The sequence below is a fragment of the Ochotona princeps genome, chromosome 13, assembly GCF_030435755.1.
Source record: "Ochotona princeps isolate mOchPri1 chromosome 13, mOchPri1.hap1, whole genome shotgun sequence".
Lineage (NCBI taxonomy): Eukaryota > Metazoa > Chordata > Mammalia > Lagomorpha > Ochotonidae > Ochotona > Ochotona princeps.
In genome coordinates, this window is record NC_080844.1 from 69,053,153 (window position 1) to 69,065,430 (window position 12,278).

The 12,278-nt window shown below is 62.5% G+C and overlaps 1 protein-coding gene across 3 annotated transcripts; it reads left to right on the forward strand.

Annotated features, from left to right (window-relative positions):
• The first annotated feature begins 1,251 nt into the window (after positions 1 to 1,251).
• ADGRA1 (adhesion G protein-coupled receptor A1) lies at positions 1,252 to 12,278 on the forward strand. Of its 3 annotated transcripts, XM_058671656.1 has the most exons (8): positions 1,252 to 1,430; positions 3,742 to 3,831; positions 4,692 to 4,819; positions 5,127 to 5,250; positions 6,020 to 6,162; positions 9,848 to 9,895; positions 10,377 to 10,475; positions 10,806 to 12,278. In XM_058671656.1, the coding sequence occupies exons 3-8, from the start codon at positions 4,770 to 4,772 to the stop codon at positions 11,938 to 11,940; spliced, it is 1,599 nt and encodes a 532-aa protein (XP_058527639.1). In that variant the 5' UTR covers positions 1,252 to 1,430; positions 3,742 to 3,831; positions 4,692 to 4,769; the 3' UTR covers positions 11,941 to 12,278. The 3 variants fall into 3 exon arrangements, with proteins under 3 accessions (XP_058527639.1, XP_058527637.1, XP_058527638.1); XM_058671654.1 differs by lacking the exon at positions 3,742 to 3,831; XM_058671655.1 differs by lacking the exons at positions 3,742 to 3,831; positions 9,848 to 9,895.

Genomic DNA, 12,278 nt, shown 5'->3' on the forward strand with positions numbered 1-12,278 from the left:
CCGCTGGACCCCGTCCGCGGGGCGAGCCCCGCCAGTGGCTCTCGGGGCGGGGGCGCGGGGGGAGCGTCGGGGTCGCTCCCGCGCGCTGGCGGGGCCTGCCCTGCTGACTCACGCTGGGCCGCGGCTCCGAGTGGCTCCGGCACAAGGTCCATGCGCACCCGCCAGGGTCCGCTTCCCTCCGCTCCCCCCCGGCAGCCGGGCTCTCCCTCGGGCGCGCGGCGGGCGGGCGGCGCGCCTGCCGGGGGGCGCGTTCGCGGGGCGCGGCCGCCGCGGGCCGGGTGTCTCTTTAAATCGGCGCTGCGGTGTGACGGGCGGGCGGCCGGCCGCGCGGCCAGGAAGAACCATTGCTGCGGCAGGGAGCCGCCGTCCGCGCCGCCCCCAGTCCCCATGGTTACTGCGCCTGCTTCCCGGCCCGGCTGCGTCCCCGGCTCTCGCCTCGGAAGGCGGGCGCGCCCCGGCTCCGGGGCCGGAAGCCGCCGGCCAAGCCCGGGCGGAGAGCGGCGCTGCGGGCGCCGGCCGCAGCCCTGCAATCTGTTGATCGCTGCCCTCACTCGCGCCCGCGCCTCTCCAGCCGCTTCTGCCGGAATAGGTGAGAAGTTGGGCCGCGTCGCCCCGGGGCTGAGCCGCGAGCCGAGGGTGGGAGGCAGCCGGACGTGCGAGGGGCCGCCGCTGGCCGCAGTGTCCACTCGGTGGGGCCGCGCTGCTGCAGAGCTGGGCGATTCCTGCCGCCCAGACAGCGGACTCCGAGTAACTTTCAGCCCGGCCGCCAGCTCCGATCAGCCGGGGACGCATCAGTCCCGGCGCGGGGAGTCGCCAGCCCGGAGGCCCGACTGCAGCCGCAGCGGAAGGTTCCGCCCACCGGCCTGCTGAACCTAGAGAGGTTGGCTCAAGGCACTCGGGTCTCAATGGGAAACACGGATCGTACGTGTGGCTCCGTGGGCACTGCTGCCTTGGGGTGGCCAAATCGCTGGATGCTCCGGGCCGTGCCAACCCCAAGGGCAGTGTCTGCTGGAAGGCACCCTGATACCTCAGATCCCCAGGCCCCCAGAGCCCTGAGTTGGCAGCTGGCACTGGCAGCTGGCACAGGCTAGCAGCTGAGACTGAGAAGGAGGCAAGCTCCGGGTGGGGGGACGGCGGCTGGCTGCTACCTGTGGCCCCGGTGGGCTGGGCTGCGGCAGGAGCAAGGACAGGGCAGGCAAGACCCTGGTGCCACGCACTGACCATGCGCTGTCTTTGCAGATGAGCGAGCCCTGCTGGCCCCGGCACAGCCACCCTGGGCACCTCCTGGGGGAGCTGGAGCCCAGGGTCACTGTGTGGGACTTTGACCTTCTGGGTGGCCATGGCGGCTGGCAGGGAGAAGGGCGCCACGTAACCCCTGAGCAGTGACCCCAGCTCCACCGGTGCCCACACCGTAACTCCCAGTGCCCATGGTAAGTACCTGGCCAGGAACTAGGCCAGGCCAGCTAGGGGCAGCTGCTTGGGGCAGAGGCCTTGGTGTCCCAGCTGGGGGCGGGGCCGCAAGGGCTGGTTCCTGCGCTGGCTGCCTCGCCTGGCTCATGCTGATGAGCTGTGACCGCTGGCAGTGTCAAATCACTTCATCGGCAGAGGTGACATGCTCCCCGTGGGCTCACATCACACTGCCACGTGGACACCACGTCCGGCCTGGCAGCCCCTCCCATCACAGACTGGGGAGCTTGGGGAGGGGGAACAGGGGAAGACTCCGCACAGGGCACTGTCTGCTCCAGCACGACCCCATGGCCCTACCCGAGGCTCCTGTGAGCGCCAGCCTGTGGCTGCAGGGAAGCCGGCGGCTGTGCGAATAATGCAGCATGTGTGCTTATCGGGCACAGCTGACAGGCGGCCACGGACTGGGCACGTGCAGAGAATGCTGATGGCCCTGGAGGACAGTGTAGGGCGTCCGTGGTCGGGCTGGGATGAGCACCCGCCTCACAAGGAGGGCTCTGTCGGGGTCTCCGACTCAACTTGTTGCTTGATTCCAAACATCCAAACTCGCGAGATGTGTTTGGCTGGATTCATCACCCCTTCCTGTCCCTGAAGTGTCCCTGCCCCTCACAGTGCTCCTGTCCCTGGAGTGTCCCTGTGCCAGCCCCACAGATAGCAACTTTACCAACTACACCACAGCACTGACCTCCTAGGCACCTGCTTTTCATGCAGGTGTGGTGTCTGTACGCTAAGCCTGTAGGCGTTCTCACGTGTCTCCTCACCTATAGACTTGGGTTTCATTCCTCCAGATAAGAGATAATCAGCTCCCCACAATAATCTCAATTATGTGTTCCTCACATCATGGGACAATGTGTGCTGTGGAAAAGACCCTGTGGGATCCTGCAGTGCACAGTGCAGTGTGGGATCCTGGGGTGTGGACAGGGCAGTGTGGGATCCTGGGGTGTGGACAGGGCAGTGTGGGATCCTGCGATGTGGACAGGGCAGTGTGGGATCCTGCAGTGTGGACAAGGCAGTGTGGGATCCTGCGGTGTGGACAGGGCAGGATGGGATCTTGGGGTATGGACAGGGCAGTGTGGGATCCTGTGGTATACACAGTGTAATGTGGGATCCTGCAGTGTGAATAGGGCAGTGTGAAATCCTGCAGTGTGGACAGTGCAGAGTGGGTTCCTGTGGTGTGGATAGGGCAGTGTTGGATCCTGTTGTTTGGACAGTGCAGTGTGAGATCCTACAGTGTAGACAGGGCAGTGTATAATCCTGTGTTGCGGACAGTGCAATGTTGGATCTTGCAGTGTGGACAGGGCAGTGTGGGATCCTATGGTGTATACAGTGCAGTGTGGGTTCCTGTAGTGTGGACAGGGCAGTGTGGGCTGCTGTGGTGTAGACAGTGTATTGTGGGATCTTACGGTGTGGACAGGGCAATGTGGGTTTGTGTGGTGTGGACAGGGCAGTGTGGGATCCTGTGCTGTGGACAGGGCAGTGTGAGACACTGCGGTGTAGACAGGCAGCTCTTGCATGTGGATTCTGCCACTCTTGTGTTTCTCCTTTTGGCTGAATGTGCCGCGGATCTCTAGGACTGCCAACGGGGAGGCAGAGAGCGAGGCCTCTGCTTGTGTCAGGCCCAGGGCCAGGCGACCACTCATACATCCACTCCTTGTGTCCATCTCGCCGCCTGCTGCGGCCCAGCGGCCACTTCCTGCATCCACCTCGCCGCCCACCAGAGGCAGAGACCCCCCACTGACCAATGCCACCACATAGCTGCCTCATGTCCTTGACTTCCTCCATCTTCCTTCACCCATGCTCTACATTGCTGGAAGCTTCTGCCACAGCTGATTGGTCGGTCATCCCACCCAAGAGAGCTTGCACTGTGAACCGCTGGTCCAGAGGGGACACCCGGACATGTCAGACCGGTTCTCCGGATCACACCCCCTCCATGAGAGGGACCACAGACCCAGCCAGTGCCCCTTAGGGTCCCCTGTGCTCTGATCACATAAATGCCTCACATTCCACCTTGGCCTTTCAACAATGCTGGCAACCCGACAGACACTCATCTCCCTGGAAGGTAGACACTGAACCAGAAGGAAAGAATTACCCTAGAACCAGGAGGAAAAATGGCAAAACCAGGCACGCCAGGCAGAAGACCCAGAAATCCCCACTGGCACCCTTGCCCTGACCAAGGTGTCCCTCACACAGCCCTGGGCAGGGAGCCAGGGGTCAGCCTTGAGTGGAGCAAGGCCGCTCTTTCTGCCCGACTTCTCCCTTTCTTCCCATGTTTCTCAGCGGCCAGGCTGGTGGTTGGCAGAACACCCTGAAAATGACAAATCCAGCTGAACCGAGAGCAATGAGAGAGGGGAAGCTGGCACACAACAGGTCAGGCACACGCTCGCATGACTGCAGCAGCTAGGCCAATGTGGACTCCCAGGGGACACCGGGGGCGTGTTGGCTGCTGAGTGTCTAGGCTCCTGCCTCTGGCCTCACTGCACCAAAGTGACGGCCATCCCAGGCACAGCGTTACACCTGCTGCCCAGGCCGGCAGGGGTGTGGCCATAGCACCCTCAGGAATCCCCGCCACTTCCAGACCTTCTGGCCTGAGACCCTCTTAGCCTCGTGGTTTGGTGGCTTTTTCCCATTTTGCTTGAGAGACACTCCCATTCTCCAGCTCACTGCCCAACACCCTTGGAGGCCAGGGTAGCCCCAAGCAAGGGTGGCAAAGACCCCAAACCAGAACCAGCCCGCTGCCTCTCAGATATATTTGGCTATTAGTTATGGTGGGAGCAGAGAAGGAGACACACCCACCCAGGGACCCAACTTTGACCCTGTACTGCGCCTTGGGGTAGCAGAACCCAGGGCCCATGGGTGCAGAGCCCATGGGTGCCTGAGTGGGTTGGGGGCCTGGTCTGCAGAGCCTGTGGGTGTGAGGTGTCTGAGTGGGCTTGCGGTGGCTGAAAACACCCTGGTTGGCCAAGCTGAATGGGCCAGCTCTGAACTCCCCTCCCCTGCCCCTACCCCCCAGGCTGGCAAGGCCAGGTCTGAGCACCCACTCCTGGGCTGGCCAAGCTGGCTCTGAGTGCCCCCTGGGCTGGCCGGGCCGGGTCCGAGCGCCCTCCAGGCCAGGTCCTCCTCAGCCTACAGCCTTTCCAGGACCCAGAAGGTCACCAGGACTGGAGCTGCCCTGGGGGATGGGTCTGCCATGGGGGGGTTGCCACTCACAGGGTTTCCACCCCCTGCAGGATTTGAAGAGCGTGCTCTCCCTACCCCAGTACCCAGGGGACTTCCTGCACCCCGTGGTGTACGCCTGCACCGCAGTCATGCTGCTGTGCCTGTGTGCCTCCGTGCTCACCTACGTCGTGCACCGGAGGTGAGCAGGGCTCCCAACACCCTCCCTGGGCACCCCTCCAGCTGGGCACCTGTCCCAGCCCTGCACCATGGTTGGTCCCCTCTGTGCTGAGTGGGGTGACCCCAGGGTGCTAGCAGCACCTAGGAACAGGTGGGAGACATGAGGGGGTCAAGCATGGGGCAGCACCTGAGCCACAGGCATGGCCATGGCCACAGCCCGTGTCTTGGCCTGAGTGTGGGCACTGAGCCCCACCCCCTCCCTGCCCCTTCCTGCTGGGCCAGCTGCAGCCCTGCAGGAGGGCCTCTCCTGACATGCAATCGCTCCCCAGCGCCATCCGCATCAGCCGCAAGGGCCGGCACGCGCTCCTCAACTTCTGCCTCCAGGCAGCCCTGACCTTCACCGTGTTTGCTGGCGGTATCAACCGCACCAAGTACCCAGTCCTGTGCCAGGCGGTGAGTGCTACCAGCCCAGTTGGCCTGGTCGGAGTTGGGGAGGGTCCAGGGCTCCCGGTCCAGTCCCAGCTTGGACAAGTGTCCATGCCGCCTGTCAGGGCAGGCTCCCAGGGGCAGACAGAGCCATCCAGTGCTGTGATGGCTGTGGAGGATGACGGTTGTTATGGCAACAGAGTGACATCACCACCAGACAGGCGGTGGCCAGCGGTGTTGCACAGTAACCCTGCACCCACATAGGCCTGGGTCCAGGAGACCCATGGTGTGCTCGGTCTACCTCTCCTCCATGTCTTCCTCTTCTGCCCCCACCCTGGGCTGAGGTCCCACCTGGGCACACGGGGCACCCTCTTGGTGCTCCTGGCATCTGCTCAGCCTGGGGCCTCCTGCCCCTCATCATGGTGACCTTTCACCTCCCCCCAGAAGAGACTCAGCTGGGGCTCAGAGGCAGCGAGGGGTCAGAACCCACTTGGCAGAGAGCACTGGGGGTATGGTGGGACCCAGTTCCTGTCCATGTCCAGTACCCTGTCCATGTCCATGTGTCCATCAATGAGCAGGCACGTGTTGGGGCGCCCCTGCCTCTGCCTCAGCCCTCCTCTCGCTGGCAGACGCCTGTGTGAGGCTGTGGGCCACAGGGCATCCTCTGTAGAGCCACAGGGCCAGGCTGCCCAGGGTCTCCCTGTGCGTCCAGGCCCTTATTTTTGGTCTCCTGGAGGGGGCAGAAGGGGCTGAGCAGCCCAACGGTGGAGCATGGCTGACCACTGTCCCCTCCCAGGTGGGCATAGCACTGCACTACTCCACGCTGTCCAGCTCGCTGTGGATCCTGGTGACCGCCAGGAATATCTACAAGCAGGTGACCAGGAAAGCCCCGCCGTGCTCTGGTGCAGAGCGGCCGGATGCCAAGCAGCCCCTGCTCAGGTATCAGGCTCTCACCCGCGCCCCTTCCCACCTTGGGCCTTCGCCAACTCCACAGGGTCTCAACCCCTGAGGACCCGATGTGCCCAGTGCTGTCCTGTGGTGGGGCTCGGTGGGCGGAGCTCCCGGTGGGTGGGGCTCAGTGGGAGGAGCTATTGGTGGGTGGGGCGGAGCTCTGGTGGGTGGGGCTGATGGGAGGAGCTCTTGGTGGGTGGGGTGGAGCTCTGGTGGGTGGGCTCGTGGGGGAGCTCTTGGTGGGTGGAGCGGAGCTCTGGTGGGTGGGGCTGATGGGAGGAGCTCTTGGTGGGTGGAGCGGAGCTCTGGTGGGTGGGGCTCAGTGGAAGGAGCTCCTGGTGGGTGGGGCGGAGCTCTGGTGGGTGGGTCTCGGTGGGAAGAGCTCCTGGTGGGTGGGTTTTGGTGGGAGGAGCTCTTGGTGGGTGGGGCTGGTAGGTGGGGTGGAGGTCTGGTGGGTGGGGCTGGTGGGAGGAGTCCTCGTGGGTGGGGCGGAGCTCCTGGTGGTGAGGCAGAGCTCTGGTGGGTGGGGCTCGTGGGAGGAGTTCCTGTGGGCGGGGTTCTGGCTCTGGCTTCTCTGGGTGGTGTTGGGGCCTCTGCTCCCATGCTGCTTCCAAGGGGATGGTGGATGATGGGCAGGTGGCTTTCCCCCCTCCTGCTGCCTCCACGGAGCCATCTGTCTCGCTTGAGGGGATTCACCCTAAACCAGGTAGGAATGTGGTTGTGCTTGGAGGCACCTTGTGGTGAGCCGCCCACATCCAGGGTCAGGATGCAAGGGCACCTGGGGGAGGGGATGCCAGAGAGAGGGGTACCTCGTGGACTGGACCTGACTCGTTTATGTGAGAAACATGAGCTCCCAGGAGCAGTTGGCACTTGTCCACCAGGAATGCCTCAGCTGATCACAGCGGACCTCTCACACCTAGTGCCATTTGCTGTCCCCAGTATGGCCACCCCAGCCTGGCACTGCCCTGGCCTGGGGCCGGGTGCTGGTGGGAGACAGTCAGCCTGCCAGCTCTCACAGGGCGGCTGGCAAGTGGAGGCTGGGGCCCCCAGCTGTGGCCTGACTCCCTCTGGCTCTGAATGCAAAGGCTTCCCCCGTGTGGCTGCATTGCCTCCCTGAACAAGGATGCTTCCTCCGCCCACCTGCCTGGGGCTCTCGGCCGCCCCTAGTCCTGGGGCTTGCATCTCCTGAAGGGTCCCCTGGGTCTGAAAATCTCTCTGAGACCATCTCCTCTCCTGTGACCAATCGGGTGCCTCCTGGTTCTGAAGAGACAGACGGAGCCCAGGAGTCTTTCTGCTTCTCTCTGTGGACTTCCCAGCAAGGTCACTGAGAAGGATGGCCAGACTGGCCAGGGGCTGCTCCCTCCATGTGGTGGCCTCACTGACCAACACTCGAGACCACCAGGCACTAGCTGATGGCTGAGGGCTAGGCTCTGAGGGATCATGATGTTATTTTGCTGCCTGTGTGCCTGTCTGCCTGCGCACCCCGAGACACCCCTGGACACAGCTGAACACACTCAGACATTCCCAGACACCCCAGGCCATCCCTGGACACCTCTGGACACCCCCAGGCACCCCTGAATACTCCCAGACACCCATGGACACCCCCAGACACCCATGGACACACGTGAACACACTCAGACACCCCTGGACACTCCCCAAACACCCTCAAACATTCCCTGAACACATTCAGACACCCCAGGACACTCCCCAGACACCCCCAGATATCCACAGGCACTTCCAGATACCTCTAAACATCCCTAGACACACTCAGACACCATTAGACATCCCTGGACATAGACTGAACACCCCTGGACATGCTTGAACAATCCTGGACACCCCAGGACCACTCAGGCACGCCCAGACACCCCTGTACACCCCCAGACACACTTGGACACCCCGAGACACCCCAAGACACCCTGAATACCCTGAATGCCCCAGGACACCCCTGGATACCTGTCCTCTGGCTTGGCTTCCAGGGAAGAGCATTGACTCCCTGAGCTCCTGGCCAGCCTCTCCCATGTCCCAAGGCACAGAACATGGCACCAGCAGCACCCGGCTGCTCCATGGCTGTTCAGGAGAACCCATCTGGGCCCGAGGGATGGGGGATGCAGGTCCCGCAACTTCTGGCTGGACACCATGAGCATGGCCAGAGGGGCAAGCAGACACCTGTCTGCCCTTCAGCCCTGCAGCTGGCATCATGTGGCCCAAGCCCCTGCCCACATTCAAACTCCTGAGCTGTGCAGTGACCATGGCGACACATGCCATTCCAGGTTCAATACAATCTCCCCAATGGCACTAAAGTCACCAACACCACACAGAGCACACAGAAAACATGACACATGGGACACACCACAAAGAACACAGATACCACACTGAATGCACACGACACAGCACACAGAACACACACCACTCAGAACACACACCGCACAGAACACACATCATATAAAACACACCACACAGAACACACACACCGCTCAGAACACACACCAGAGCACACATCATACAAAACACACGCACAGAATACACACACCACACAGAATACACACCACACAGAACACACACCACACAGAACACACACACCGCTCAGAACACACACCACACAGAGCACACATCATACAAAACACACACCACACAGAACACACACACCGCTCAGAACACACACCACACAGAGCACACATCATACAAAACACATACCACACAGAACACACACCACACAGAACACACACCACTCAGAACACACACACCACACAGAACACACACACCACACAGAATACACACACCACACAGAGCACACATCATACAAAACACACACCGCTCAGAACACACACCACACAGAGCACACATCATATAAAACACATACACAGAATACACACACCACACAGAGCACACACCACACAAAACACAGATACCACACAGAACACACACACCACACAGAACACACACACCACACAGAGCACACACAGAATATACACCACACAGAACACACACACCACACAGAACACACATCACACAGAACACACACCACACAAAACACACAACATACAGAACACACACCACACAGAACACACACACCACACAGAGCACACACAGAATACACACCACACAGAGCACACACCACACAAAATACACACCATACAAAACACACACCACACAGAGCACACACCACACAGAGCACACACCACACAGAGCACACACTGCTCAGAACACACACCACACAGAGCACACACCACACAGAACACACACCACACAGAGCACACACACCACACCCCTATCCATTTTGAATTGGATTCCTGTGTGCTACAATCTTCCATGAATTTACCTGTTGACTAAAGCCCTCCACATGTCAGCTGGAGGTGAGGCCTGCATTGAAACACACTAGTCTTACACTCCATTTTTCCAGAACTTTCTGGACACCCTGATTATCACCCATGCAGGTACAAGGAATTCTTCCTGGAATGTGAAGATTTCTTAGTTGAAAAAAAAATTTTTTTTTTTTAATTTGAAAGAACAGTGGGGAGAGTGGGGGAGAGGCAGAGGTGTTCTGTCCGCCTGCTCACCCACCAGATGGCTGTGGTACTCGGGGCTGAAGCCAGGAGCTGCACCAGGGCTCCCACATGGGTGCAGGAGCCTGGCACTGGGCATCCTCACAGTGCGCCCAGATCTCTATCTCCAGGGAGCTGGGCAGGAAGTGGAACAGCCAGGACGAGAGCTGGCGCTTTGGGTGGGTGTGGGCTGCCGGGGTCCAGACAGCTCACTGGCCAGTGCTTACTCACAGCCCCTCCCACACCACTGTCCTGACCCCATGCCACCTGTGGGCCCAACCTGAAGGACCTCATGGGAGGGGTGGGTGCTGGAGAGAGATGGCACCCACGGGCTCCCAGGGGGCCTTCTATCTGGAATTCCAAAAGACACAAGGCCAGGCCCCTCTCACCTGCCAGGGCAGCGAGACCCCTGGGCTGGCCCTGCCACACACTGCCCACCCTGAGGGACCCCCATGCTCAGTTTCACAGGCCAGGCTGGGGATGGGATTCCTGCTTGTTGGTCCTTCCCAAGGCCACCACTTCCAGGTGGGATGACAGAGGCCAGTACCTGCCTGGACCTCCCCACCCCCATCCCCACTGCAGGGCTAGGCCGGGGGCACCCGGCCACTCCTGGCCCATGTCCTCTGTCCCCAGGGAGTGAGCCCTGACTGGTCCTTACAGGTTTTACCTCCTCAGTGGAGGGGTCCCATTCATCATCTGCGGGGTCACGGCGGCCACCAACATCGGCAATTACGGGACGGAAGACGCGGATGCGGCCTAGTGAGTACCACCACTGCGCAGGCCGCTGCCCTAGACCCTGGCCGCGAGAGTCCCCACCTTGGGGAGGGGGAGAAGAGAGGGGCCCTGCTGCCTTCCTGGTCCCCCTCGGGGTGTGCAGAGCCCCTCTGGTCTCAATCCTCAGCCCAGACACACAGGGAGGGGCTGAGGGACATGGACTTCAGCTGAGGTGGACACAGACTGGCACTCCGCCTCTCCCGTCCCCCCTGCCCAGTGCACATGCCTGGCCACCCTCTGTTCCTGCCACAAAATTCACCAACTTGGAATAACCTCACCCGAGGTCAGGCACGCTCTGACCAACTCTCCCCACAGCTGCTGGATGGCCTGGGAACCCAGCCTGGGCGCCTTCTACGGACCTACTGCCTGCATCACCCTGGTCACCTGCGTGTACTTCCTGGGCACCTACGTACAGTTGCGGCGCCATCCGGAGCGCAGGTACGAGCTGCGCGGATGCACGGAGGAGCGGCAACGCCTGGCGATGCCCGAGGCAGGCCTGGGCCGCGGGGCGCCTGTCACGCCGCCTGCCTGCGAGGCCCCTGCGCCCTCGCGGCTGCAGAACGAGCACTCGTTCAAGGCCCAGCTGCGGGCTGCGGCCTTTACGCTGCTGCTCTTCGATGCCACGTGGGCCTTTGGGGCGCTGGCCGTGTCCCAGGGCCCCTTCCTGGACATGGTCTTCAGTTGCCTCTATGGCGCCTTCTGTGTGACGCTCGGCCTCTTCGTGCTCATCCACCACTGCGCCAAGCGCGAGGACGTGTGGCGATGCTGGTGGTCCTGCCGCCCGGCGCAAGGCCCACTCGGCCAGTGTCCCACGCTCGACGCCAACGGGGACGCACTTGGGCCCGCCGCCTGCCTACAGGATTCCCCGCGACCCGGCCAGCCGCGGGCCTTCACCAACCACTGCAAGGTGACCAACCTGCAGGCTGCGCAGGGCCGCGCCAGCTGCCTGTCGCCGGCCACGCCCTGTTGCGCCGCCATGCACTGCGAGCAGCTGGCTGAGGCAGAGCCCTGTGAGGACCCTACCTTCGCGCACGGCGCGCACCTGCACCGCTGCCTGCGGGCCGGCCCCGAGCCTCCCTACTTCGGCGGGCACGAGTACGCCTACCATCTCCGGTCCAGCCTGGACGGCAGCCCCCGCAGCTCCCGCTCGGACAGCGCCCCCAGCTCGCTGGACGGCCCCGGCGCGCCGCACGCGCTGCCTTGCTGTGCCCAGGCCGACCCCTTCGCGGTGGTCGGCCAGGCCGAAGACGGTGAGACCAGCCCTGGAATCTACGGGTGCGCGCTGCGGCCTGGGTCCCTGGAGCTGCTGCACCGGACACAGTCCCTGCCCCTCGGGAGCCCAGGGCAGAACGGGCCACTCAAGGGTGACACCCGCGCCCCACTGCCCTATGGCACCGACGGGACAGGCAACATCCGGACGGGGCCCTGGAGGAACGAGACGACCGTGTAGTCTGGCAAGCAGCATCCCACGGCCCTGCAGACCCTGGGCCCTGCCCACTCAGGGCCAGAGGCACCCGCTGCTCACAGGCAATGCTCCCAGCCCAGGGCCGCCCAAGCACGGGGCCTGCAGCAGCCCACCTATAACCAAGCAGCCTCGCCCACGTAGGCACTTGGGAGCCAGGCCTTGCTCTGGAAGGACCTGGGAAGGAAGGGTCCAGTCACCCTGGAAACGCCCAGACATGCAGCACCCTGGGGACAGCGGTACTGGGGACAGCTGCTGGGTATGGGACTTGCAGGCTGCGCATTATCACTGCTGTCTGCCCAGGGCGCCAGCTCCAAGACAGAGCC